General features: G+C 43.1%; 1 protein-coding gene across 1 annotated transcript in view; it reads right to left on the reverse strand.

Moving 5' to 3' along the window:
• Positions 1 to 12,712, reverse strand: part of LOC128541034 (cadherin-12) — a 169,532-nt gene that overhangs the window by 70,097 nt on the left and 86,723 nt on the right. Inside the window, exon 6 of the mRNA XM_053511116.1 lies at positions 1,340 to 1,593. Coding sequence (XP_053367091.1) covers positions 1,340 to 1,593 — 254 coding nt within the window. The remainder of the gene's footprint in view (positions 1 to 1,339; positions 1,594 to 12,712) is intronic.

Raw genomic sequence — 12,712 nt, forward strand, 5'->3', positions numbered from 1 at the left:
AGAATAACCCAGATTTGCAGTTACAACTTTAATGCGTTTTGGCATATCCTCCACCAGTTTTTTTACATTGCTGTTGGGTAACTTCATACTACTCTTTTTGCAAAAAAGCTAACCGCTTAGCTTTGCCTGATGATTTGTGACCATCCATCTTCCTCTTGAAAATTCCAGATGTTTTCTAAAGTAAATTGCAGTGGTCTCTTTTTTTGTTCCCAGAGCTACATATGCACTACGTATGATTTACTGTTCTCCATTAATTTGACATATTAGCAATAGAATGTAATGCTATTGCTTATATGTCCAATTAATGGAGAACAGTAAGTCATAGTGTTTATGAGGTTTTTCTACAACAAGAAGACTGACTGTATAGTCTTTATACTCAAATTAAAAGATCATAATTTTATGCAGGCCACGGGGACCTAAATTCGAAATCGCCCTACAGTATGATGTACTTGGTTCTCATGAAATACAAAATTGTAGGGAAACCATAATTACCAATAAGAAGAAACATATTACATAGGAATTTGTTTAATCTTGTTTACAATTCCTAGGTGAAATAGTACAGGGTTGAAGAGAGGTGAAGGTAACAAAGAATACTTCTGCTATTTTCCTCTTTTATGGTATCGTTTTAAAGCATAACCTTAAAAGCTGCTCCTTATACAAGGGTGCATTCAGTGCCATTGTCTAGTGGTGTGTAAGTGCAGCAACTGAGAACAATGCTAACAGTTTATAAATAATTCACCAAGGGAAAAAAAAGTAAATGTATATATTGATGCAATGCCCAGTGAAGGACATTTGTTTGGCCATCAGAGCATTAGAGCCATCACATAGCACTAATACTCTGGCCACGAATAAAAGAAGGAAAATATATTAACCTAAAGTGCAGAAATAAAAGAACGAGATGCCAGACAGAACATAAATGGCATACCAAGAAATACAGTTATGGTTAATAAATTAAATAAAAAACGGTGGCTCTGCTGTCGTATGGGAGTAATTACTTTGAATGACCTGTATTCACTTCTGCTATTAGAGGAAAGAATCGCTACAAATTAATAAAAAAATCTTCTTTATCTCATAATAAACCATTTATTTTTAGATGGGTGTGGACTTTTCCAGCTTAGCAATTTACAGAATGCAAGGGCTCACAAAATTATTTTATAGATTACAAATAATTTAAACAATATACTATGGCCAAGTCACCAAATCTTAACTGAAATTATGCATTAACATGTTTAACATTATACCACCAGCTAAAAGAATCTCTTTAAAAACACCTTAAAGGTGTTCTGGCAGCTTTGAGTAATATGACTATTATTTATGTTGGTTTTAAGTTAGTACATACCTGACCATACTGCCTCCTGCATCCAAATCCTGAGCAGTCACAGCTCCAATAATGGTGCCTGCTGGTGTATCCTCATAAACATCCATTGTGTAGGATGGTTTACTGAAGACAGGAGGCTCATCCACATCCATAACATTAATTTTGACAGTTGCAGTGTCCTTAAATGGACCAAAATTGTGAAACCGTGGGTCTAAGTGTGGATTTGATGCTTCAACTGTAAAGGTATAGGCCTTTTTTGTCTCATAGTCCAGAGGCTGTGGAAAGAAGAAAGCAAATTAATCAATAATTTCAAATTCAAATTTTAATTTATTTTATTATTAGTTTATTATTTATCTTAATTTAAATTTATATATATATATATATATATATATATATATATATATATATAAATTTATATATATATATAATTCTATTTAATCACAATCATGGTCTATGATTAATCACAATTTTACTGTAAATACTCAGGTCTACTTGTATTATAAATGTTCAATGTTAGGATAAAGAAATGCATAATAAACGGCTTAAAGAAAACAGATTATGAAGTTTTAAAATGTCTCAAACATTATCATTTAACAAATGTTACATTAAAATCTCTCAAATAGCACCTGCAGTGCATGCAGTCAATCAGGTCTGTCAAGCCTGATTACAGGACATACTGTATATCAAGAACACAATAATCAGTTCCCTTAAAGCTAACAAAGAATTCCAACAGATTAAACAGGAGCAGTTATAAAAACTGTAGTTAATTGGGAAAGTAAATGCGGTTTAAATAAACCAAGTTTTTAAGACCACTTGGTAAATAAATGACATTTAAATGCATTTCACACATTTTCTTACCCTGCCATAAGAGTTGTTATTTAATAAGAACATGCATTTCAATATTAGTGGCTGTCCTTTCGAATGCTTTATGAGTAAGCATTTTCACCACTTGAAATCAGCTCCACTTCACTTCACATGGAGTGATTTTAGTTTGCATTATAAGCTACAGCAGTTAATGGAAAACATACCATTAAAATGCTAATTTCAGCTGTACTGTAAGTGCATTTTGCATTGCATTTGCAACGATGCAAACTGCAACAACAACAACAACAACATCAACAATGATAATATTATTTTTATTATATACCGTGAAATATAAAGATTCTTAATATAAATTTCTCTGTTTCTTTTAACCTTCTTTGGTTAAAAACTAAAATTTAAGGAGGTCTACACACACACACACACGTGCACACAAAAAAATTAACATCACAATGCACAAGCAATTGTGTTAATTTTTTTTCTGTCACATGATCTGTGAAGTGAAGTTACATACAGTGCTGCCATGAGTGGTTTGAATGTGTTTAAAGTGTTTTAGAGAATGTTAAATCCAAGAAAAGGATGTTACTGGCATTGCAGTCACTTTTGCAGTAATAAATTACAAGTATGCGTCGCTTAATTTGTGCAGTATATTCTGCAAAACAAGACAAAGCTATCTGGGATACTGCAATGTAACAACTATGGTGAATCAGATATAATTTTCCTAAGGTAAAAAATACATGACCTAAACTAAATTTACAAAATTTTAATGAAACAAAAATTTGTACAGGGGCGGCATGGTGGCTTAGTGGTTAGCATTGTCGCCTTGCACCTCCAGGGTCCTGGTTTAATTCCCGGTCTGGTTCAATTCCTGTCTCTGTGTGTATGGAGTACACATGTTTTCCCCGTGCATAATAGGTTTCCTCCAGGTACTCTGGTTTCCTCCCACAGTCCAAAGACATGCAGAATAACTAATTGGCATTCTCAAACAATTAAACCAAACATGTACATAAAGGTCAGAGAAAATGCTTCTATTTTGCATATAATTAAATAATATTTATACATTTAAAAACAATCTAACCATTTTATGAAAATAGTCTTCTGTTTCTAGATTTCCAGTGCGGTCTAGTATTGTAATAGACATGTGTGTCATGAACTAACCTGAGATGACCAGAAGACGTAGCTTTAGCGGTTAGCCCTTTGTAGCGTGAATGGTAAACCCAAACGCGGAAGAGCACGAGTAGGCAGGATAATCACGCTTTTAATCTAAGGACTCTCACAAATGGGGAGCAAGGGAAAGACACAATCTAACCCGCGTCCTATAAATACACACTCGATCAGGAATTGAAACCAAAAGGGTGAGTACTCACAGTTAGATGGAGGAATCCGACGTGGCATCGGCAAAACTCAATGACTGAGCGAGGTGCTATGGTTTGTTTACCTCTTTTATACTTCCTGGTTTGCGACCGCTTAACCTCCGGGTCCTAGTGCCGGTCGCGTTCCGAGTGTGCATGACAGTACCCCCCTGTCCAGGACCGGCTCCAGACGGTCCTGAGGTGGAGGATACCCTGTGACGGTAGTCCCGGATGAGCTCAGGGTCGAGGATGAACCGTGCTGGAACCCAAGATCGCTCCTCGGGGCCGTAGCCTTCCCAATCGACCAGGTACTGGGTGCCCCTGCCCCGAGGGCGCGAATCAAGGATTCGTCGCACGGTGTAGGCGGGACCGCCGTCAATGATTCGGGGAGGAGGAGCAGGGGGGGTGGGTGGAACCAGAGGTGACGTGATGAAGGGTTTTAGTTGTGAAGTATGGAAGACTGGATGTATCCGGAGCGCCGCAGGCAGCTGGAGCCGGTAGGTGACAGGGTTAATCCGTAAAGTGATGCGGTATGGTCCGATGAACCTTGGTGATAATTTTCTTGACTCAGTGTGCAGATGGAGGTTTTTAGTTGATAACCATACCTTGTCACCTACGTGGTACAAACGTCCCGGCGGGTGTCGGCGGCGATGCTGAGCGACGTAGCTGGTGTTGGCTCGCTGGATGGCGTGATTAGCTTGGTTCCATATCCGCCGACACCTACGGACCAACTGTTGGGCCGATGGTACATCAACCTCCGGTTCTTGATGGTTGAACATGGGAGGATGGAAACCATGGCACACCTCAAATGGGCTTAGGTTGGTGGCTGAGGAGACGTGGAGGTTGTGGGACAGTTCGGCCCATTTGAGGTAGCGGGCCCAGGAGCGCTGGCGATCGGAAACGAAACATCTTAGGTAGCGCTCCAGTTGTTGGTTGGTCCGTTCCGTCTGACCATTGGTCTGGGGGTGGTAGCCGGATGACAGACTACAGGTGGAATTGATCAGACGGCAGAAGGCCTTCCAGAACCGGGCTGTGAACTGGGGCCCTCTGTCCGAGACGATGTCCTTTGGGAACCCATGCAGTCGGACTACGTGTTCCAAAATCAATTCTGCTGTGTCCTTTGCTGAGGGGAGTCCGGCTAGGGCCACCAGGTGCACGGCCTTGGAGAACCGATCAACGATGGTTAATATGGTGTCCTTACCCTCAGAAACCGGCAGGCCCGTGATGAAATCCAGGGCGATGTGCGTCCAGGGCCGTCGAGGAACAGGGAGTGGTTGAAGTTCTCCTGGAGCTGGTTGATTTGTGTCCTTTGCCCTGGCGCACACCGGGCACGCCTGAACGAACTCGCGGACGTCTCTCCTCAAGGAGGGCCACCAGAATGCCCGTTGAATAAACGATAGGGTTCGTCGGGCCCCAGAATGTCCGGCGATGATGGACGAATGTCCCCATTGAAGAACCTCCGCTCGTAGATGTTGGGGCACGTGGAGTCGTCCAGGCGGCACACCTGCCGGTTCGGTCTCCGCCGCCTGTGCCTGGCGGACCCTGGTCTCCAAATCCCAGTGGAGGGGTGCGAGGATTCGAGATGGATGGATGACAGGCACGGGTTCCGCCCGGGGGAGATCGTCCTCATGCTGGCGTGATAGGGCGTCGGCTTTGGTGTTCTTCGACCCCGGGCGGTAAGAAAGATGAAAATTATATTGTTCAAAAAATAGTGCCCACCGTGCCTGCCGTGGATTGAGCTGTTTGAGGTTCTTGATGGTGATCAGGTTTTGGTGATCGGTCCAGACGATGAATGGCTCACTGGCGCCCTGGAGCCAGTGACGCCACTCCTCCAAAGCCCACTTTATGCCCAACAGCTCGCGGTCCCCTACCCCGTATCGCTGCTGAGTGGGGTCAAATTTTTTGGAGAAGAAACTGCAGGGGTGCAGTTTCTGGTCTGGACCTCGCTGGGAGAGAACTGCGCCGGCGCCCACATCCGACGCGTCCACCTCCACAACGAAGGGTTTGTTGGCATCGGGATGAAGAAGAATCGGTGCGGTGGTGAAGCGATGGCAGAGTTCTTTAAAGGCTGAGATGGCAGTTGGATTGAGCTGAAATGGGTGAGATGAGGGCCTGGTCAAGGTGGTTAATGGTGCTGCAACTGTACTGTAGCCCCGGATAAAGCGACGATAGAAATTCGCAAACCCGAGAAACCGCTGAAGCTGTTTGAGTGTCCTGGGTAGGGGCCAGTGACGTACAGCTTCTAGCTTCTGCGGGTCCATGGCCACACCCTGGGGCGAGATGACAAAACCCAGGAACGTGGTGGAGTGCTGGTGAAAAGCACATTTTTCCAGCTTGCAGTACAGTTGGTGAGCGAGCAATCTCTTTAAAACAGCACGTACGTGTTGGATGTGTTCTTCCAGGTGGCGGGAGTAAATGAGAATGTCGTCCAGGTAGACGAACACCCATCGGCCCAGCATGTCTCGGAGGACGTCATTTATGAATTGTTGGAAGGCCGAGGGTGCGTTGCAGAGTCCAAATGGTATGACCAGGCTCTCATAATGTCCGGTGGGTGTGATGAATGCAGTCTTCCACTCATCACCCTCTCTGATGCGCACCAAGTTGTAGGCGCTCCGGAGGTCCAACTTGGAGAACACGGTGGCACCAGAGAGGGCGTCCAGGGCGGAGTTGGTCAGTGGCAGTGGATGTCTGTTCTTGATGGTGATGTTGTTTAGCCCCCGATAGTCGACACATGGGCGAAGTTCGCCCCCTTTTTTCTTGACGAAGAAGAACCCCGCGGCGGCAGGCGAGGTGGAGGGCCGGATGGTTCCCTGACGGAGGGCGTTGGTGACGTATTCCTCCATCGCCTGCGTCTCCGAGGTGGATAAGGAGTAGAGATGGCCGCGGGGAGGGACGGAACCCGGCTGAAGTTCTATCGCCAGGTCGTAAGGGCGATGAGGTGGGAGGTGGGTAGCTCGTCTCTTGCAGAAAACTTCAGCCAAGTCCCGATAGGCGACTGGAATGGCGTTGGTGTCGACGTCGGGGGCCTCGGACTCCCTGGAACACGTCCCAGTCCGTGCCTGTAGGCAGAGTTCGGCGCAGGTCGGCCCCCACTGGAGAATCCGGTTCTGGGTCCATGAGATGATTGGGTCGTGTTGTAGCAGCCAGGGATAGCCGAGGATGATGGGTGGTGATGAGATGGGTGTAAGGTGAAATTGGATCTGCTCCTGGTGCTGGTCTATGGCGAGCGTGATGGGTTGGGTCTGATGGGTGATAGGGCTGGAGGATAAGGGCCGACCGTCGACCGAAGTGATTTTTACCGGCTGGGATAACGCCTCAGTCCTCACCCCCAAATCTTTGGCATAATTAGAGTCAATGAAGTTACCCGCGGCACCGGAGTCGATGAACGCGGTGCTTCGAACTCGTTTGTGGCCAATTTGGAGGTTTACCTGAACCGTGAAGCGTGAGATGGTGGCGTCGATTGTGGAGGAGAGGTGGAGGGGGCCCGGTGAGTCTCCTCTTTCACTCACCGGGGCTGCGCGTTTCCCGGGCGAATCGGACAGATAGCTCGGTGGTGCGCCGCCGACCCACAGTAGGCACACAGCCCCTCTCGATACCGTCGTTCGCGTTCCGCCACGGTCAGGGAGGCGCGTCCTAATTGCATGGGTTCCCCGGCTCCGGTGTCAACCACGGCAGGAGGTGGAGATCCGACCGGTCCAGTAGTGGAGGTGGTGAAAGCAGTAGGTGGTCGTGGTGAGGTGTAGGAGAAGGTGGGTGCAGGCGGCAGGGTCCTAGGGGCTGGCTTCGGGCGAGAGAGGATGCGTTGATCAATACGGAGGGCGAGCTGGATCAACCCCTCCAGGGTAGCAGGAAGCTCTCGCCCGGCGAGCTCGTCTTTGATGCGTGGAGCCAGTCCCTCGTAGAAGGATGTCCGGAGCGCGGCATCTCCCCAGTCGGTCTGTACAGCGAGGGTCCGGAACTCAGCAGCGTACCGGCTCACGGACAATCCTCCCTGCCGCAGATGATAGAGTTTGGTGTCGGTCTCCACCTCGCCCGCTGGGTGTTCGAACGTGAGTCTGAGTTGGCGGGTAAACTCATTGTAGGAGTGCGCGGTATCTGAATCCGCCCGGAGAACTGCCGTGGCCCACTCAGCTGCCTGCCCGGATAGCAATGAGACCAGAAGCGCGACGCGTAGCCGATCGGTGGAGTACCTGGTGGCATTAAACTCAAACACCAGATCAAGCGCTGTTAAAAACACATTACACTTCCCGTCTGTGCCGTCCCATTTATCCGGGAGTGCCAAGAATACATCAGAAGGAGGGGGGGGGGGTTGGTGCGGCGCCGCGGCCGCCGCGACGGGAGACCGGCTAGCCGCGCTATCTACAGCCGCCCGGAGATCCGCGTTCTCCTGCCGGAGCTCCGCGACCTCGCGGCGCAAGGCCGCAACGTCTTGGAGGTCCCGGCGCAGATTAGCGATCTCCCCGGTTAGCGTGTTGATAAGCTTGGCATGCTGATCAACCACATCGCAGAGGTGCGCGTAATCCGCTGGGTTCACCGCGGTTGGCTCAGTCATTCTGTCATGAACTAACCTGAGATGACCAGAAGACGTAGCTTTAGCGGTTAGCCCTTTGTAGCGTGAATGGTAAACCCAAACGCGGAAGAGCACGAGTAGGCAGGATAATCACGCTTTTAATCTAAGGACTCTCACAAATGGGGAGCAAGGGAAAGACACAATCTAACCCGCGTCCTATAAATACACACTCGATCAGGAATTGAAACCAAAAGGGTGAGTACTCACAGTTAGATGGAGGAATCCGACGTGGCATCGGCAAAACTCAATGACTGAGCGAGGTGCTATGGTTTGTTTACCTCTTTTATACTTCCTGGTTTGCGACCGCTTAACCTCCGGGTCCTAGTGCCGGTCGCGTTCCGAGTGTGCATGACAATGTGGTGGTCCTATGATGATCCTCCTTAACCCTGGAAAACCCAGACCACCTTATCCTAATAGGAAATCTATCTCCTTTGGCTGAAATGATTATACAGACCCAGTGAATCCTAAAACAGGTGTTTTTTTTTAAATTAACCCTTTCCTACTACATGTAATGACATGGTCCATATATGACCCCTTGGGATGTCCAGTATGTTTTACCAACTGGTTACGTTCACTCATGACATAAATTTTCTCATTTCAAAATATATTTATTGATTTTAACTTTTCATCAATCACTATGCACATCAAATTTTGCTTTAGGGCAGGAACTAAAAACACTGGCATCAAACATGCCAACCTATCAAAAAACATGTAAAATGAACAGACCTGCAAAAAGGTTTACCACAGTAGCAGCCATGATTGATGTGAAAAAAAAAATCAGGTTAGTTCAGTCAGTTACCACTAAATGTCAGTGTTATGGGTTCACATAGGGCACACTGGGTTGTAATGCAAAAAGAAATCGTTACTTTGGTGAGTGGGTTGAATATAACGGTAAAGTAAATGTCTGGGTCAAATATGACCCCAGGGGTGCTCCAGATAAAATAAACAAATTGTACATATACTGGATTTGTGTGTGTGTGTTTGTGTGTGTCAAAAGTATTAATTAATAATGATAAACTAAAATCTTATTTATTATATTATATTAATAATAACTCGAACCATAACTTTACCACTCCATGCCAAATAATTTGTTACCGACCTCTCCCGATGCTAATGCGGTCAATTCTTTAAATTTTTTATGTGTAGCGCCTGTACATCGAGATAATGAGTAAAACGAATTTGTAAGGATGTGAAAATGACTCTACAGCACATATAGACACATGTAGGCAACATGATGAATGTTTTAATGATAAGTTGCTAAAGAATTTAACAATGTTATACCTAGTCCTAAAGAATTTATATTTATTGATATGTCATCCTTGTTGGTGACTGTATTTTTGTGATTAACAATGTGCTTCTTATTGTAAATATAAATAAAAGTTTGATGAAACTTTTACAATGTTTTTATTGCAAATAGAATTTCATGAAACTTGATGTATAAATATTATAATGATATTAAAATTTATTTAATAAATTTTACTCTTTGTACAAGTTTTGAATTCAATAAAATGACAAACCACATACACTATACACTAAAGTATTCACCAAAAGTATTTTCGTTTACATGCATATGAACTTACATCCGATTCTTAATCCATAGGGTTTAATATGATGTTGGCCCACCCTTTGCAGCTATAACAGCTTTAACTTTTCCGGAAAGGCTTCCCACAAGATTATAAATATAGAGATTATAATTATAATTATATTAAGATTATAGATAAGATAGGAGTGTGTTTATGGTACTTTTGACCATTCTTTCAGAAGCACATTTTTGAGGTCAGACACTGATGTTAAACTAGAAGGTCTCCGCTTGTTCATCCCAAAGGTTGAGGTCAGGATTCTTTGTGGACCTTGCTTTGGCCACTGGTGTGCAGTCATGTTGGAACAGCCATCCCCAAACTGTTCCCACAAAGTTAGGAGCAGTAAATAGAATTTTACAGTGAAATGAAATTGTCCAAAATGTCTTGGTTCTTTCACTGGATATAAGGGGCTAAGCCCAACTCTTGAAAAACATTACCACATCATAATCCCCATCCACCAATCTTAGTACAATGCAGTTAGAGAAATTACTGTTCACCTGGCAACCGCCAAACCCAGACTCGTTCGTCAGAAGCATGATTTGTCACTTCAGAGAACACGTTTCCACTGCTCTCAAGTTCAGTTTCGGCATGCTTTACACCACTGCATCTAATGCTTTGCATTGCACTTAGTAATGTAAGGCTTGGATGCAGCTGTTTGGCCATAGAAATCCATTCCATGAAGCTCTCTACACACTGTTCTTAAGCTAATCTGAAGGCCACATGAAGTTTGAAGGTCAGTAAATATTGATTTTGCAGAAAGTTTGCAACCTCCATGCTTTATGCGCTTCAGCATCCGCTGGCCCCGCTCTGTGATTTTACATGACTTTCTGTTATTTCCAATCACTTCCACTTTTTTATTATACCACTAACAGTTAATTGTGGAATATTTAGTAGCAAGGAAATTTCACGACTGGACTTATTGCACAGGGGGCATCCTATCATGGTACTGAACTGGAATTTATTGAGCTCCTGAGACCGACCCATTCTTTATTAAATTTTTGTAGAAGCGGTCTGCATGCCTAGGTACTCAATTTTATACACCTGTAAGCATGGAAGTGATTGAAACACCTAAATTAAATTATTTAGATGGGTGAGTGAATATTTCTGGCAACATAGTGTATATTTAAGAAATAAAAATTATATGGTAAATTTGTTATTAGAATTTTTTTTTAAATAACAAAAATTATCAAACCACAGACATTTTAGGTGAAACCATTTCCATCGTGCATCAGACTTACAAATTTAGGTTAGATTTAAAATCTGTAGATTAGAATGGGGGTCGAATTGGGGTATAAACAAAAAAGGAATAAATTTAACTCATATGGATCAGCCACATGTAAAAGATTTTGTGATGATATAAAAACTTGCTCAGACTTTTACCTAAAGCAGCTGTGTGTGTGTGTGTGTGTGTGTGTGTGTGTGTGTGTGTGTGTGTGTGTGTGTGTGTGTGTGTGTGTGTGCCTTTTTTATTAAAATTTAGAGTTTGCTGTGGCAATAGTGGTGGGAATTAAAAGAGAAAGATTCTCCAGTTTGCTAATGTCCACTCTTCAGCAGTGAATGTGAAGCTGATTACATGTCACAAGAATCTATCAAGTATCAAGCACTGTCAAGTGCATCATTGCCCTTTTATCATGTTCTGCTGCACATATTACAGCAATAACCCCAGTTAATAATTTTGATATCTAAATGCATAGATATGCGGATAGAGAGCAATATACATACAGTATAATTTAACAGATAAACCCAACACATTGTGAATAATTGACTCATAATAGCTCTTTTATTGTTTATGTATAAAAAAAAAGGCAGAGAGCATGAGAGAGAATGTGAGTGAGAGAGACTGCTCAAACTTAACCAAAGTGAGACACTTTGGATTCAGGACTTCACACTTTAAATGTCTTTGATATGATAATGTGATCTCTCTTTGCACCCGGTTTAGAAGCCAGAAAATAAATCCACCAGCTCTTGATCCATCCCACCAACATTAGCTGTGGAAATTGAATAATTGTGTATGCAAGGCCTAAATCAAAGAATCATCTTTGCATAGTTACATCAGTCTTTATTGCTAAATATTTTTTGTTCCTGCCACCTGCCACAAACATGAGATAATAATACATTTTATGATTAACAATACAGTAAAACAACTTAATTTCAGTTTAATAACCAAACAGATCTGCCACAGACAGACCGTTTAAAAAATAATAATAATTGTACTCACAATCTAACATTGATTTGGTCTGCATGCATGTCATACTATTTTAGACTTTGTGCACTGGTATTCCCTATTGCACTGCATGTTGGTGTTTATTGAATGTCATGGCTCAATAGGTGTTAACAATAATATTATGACAATTTGTTATACTTAATATGTATTATATATAGAGAAGAGCTTTTATAACTGTGCCATTTTAACAGTACTACTTAACAGTGATTTTAACAATAAATATGGTTGAAATTTCATAACCGAAAAATTTTGCCCGGAGATCACGTGAAATTGCATGATAACATCCAAATTAGATAATATAAAAGTATTTCTATACATACACACAATGTGACAAGATTATTCAGAACTGGAACTAAACCACTAAACTATATTAATTTCAGTTTAATATTATGAAATTAATATTATAATGTGGCCATAATAAAACCACCTGGTAGTGAAACCAATCAGAAAAAAAATACTTAAAATTTGTGAGGAGATTAAAATTAGATTTTGGAAGAGAAAAAGGTCAGGTGGTCTAATGATTTCAGATTTACAGTTTTTCCAAAGTAATTTGCACATCAAGGTAAAAAGAAAAGCACAATAAGTGATGTTCCCATCATGCATGGTAGTTATTGTACGAGCATCTGAAAGCAGTGTTATGATCTGGGGTTGCTTAAATTGGTAAGGTCTGGCTTAATATATTTGCTTTATGGAACACCCTTGGAGGTCATGTAGCCCTGAGGGTCTGGAGCTGTTTTATAAACTGACTGTTCCTACTGTTCCTGTGCCATCAGGGAAAAAAAACTTCATTGATGTGCTACCCTGGTCAGTCACTAAATTCAGGTCATTAGCTGACTTCATTTTATTGCC

This window comes from Clarias gariepinus, chromosome 14 (genome assembly GCF_024256425.1).
Source record: "Clarias gariepinus isolate MV-2021 ecotype Netherlands chromosome 14, CGAR_prim_01v2, whole genome shotgun sequence".
Classification (NCBI taxonomy): Eukaryota; Metazoa; Chordata; class Actinopteri; order Siluriformes; family Clariidae; genus Clarias; species Clarias gariepinus.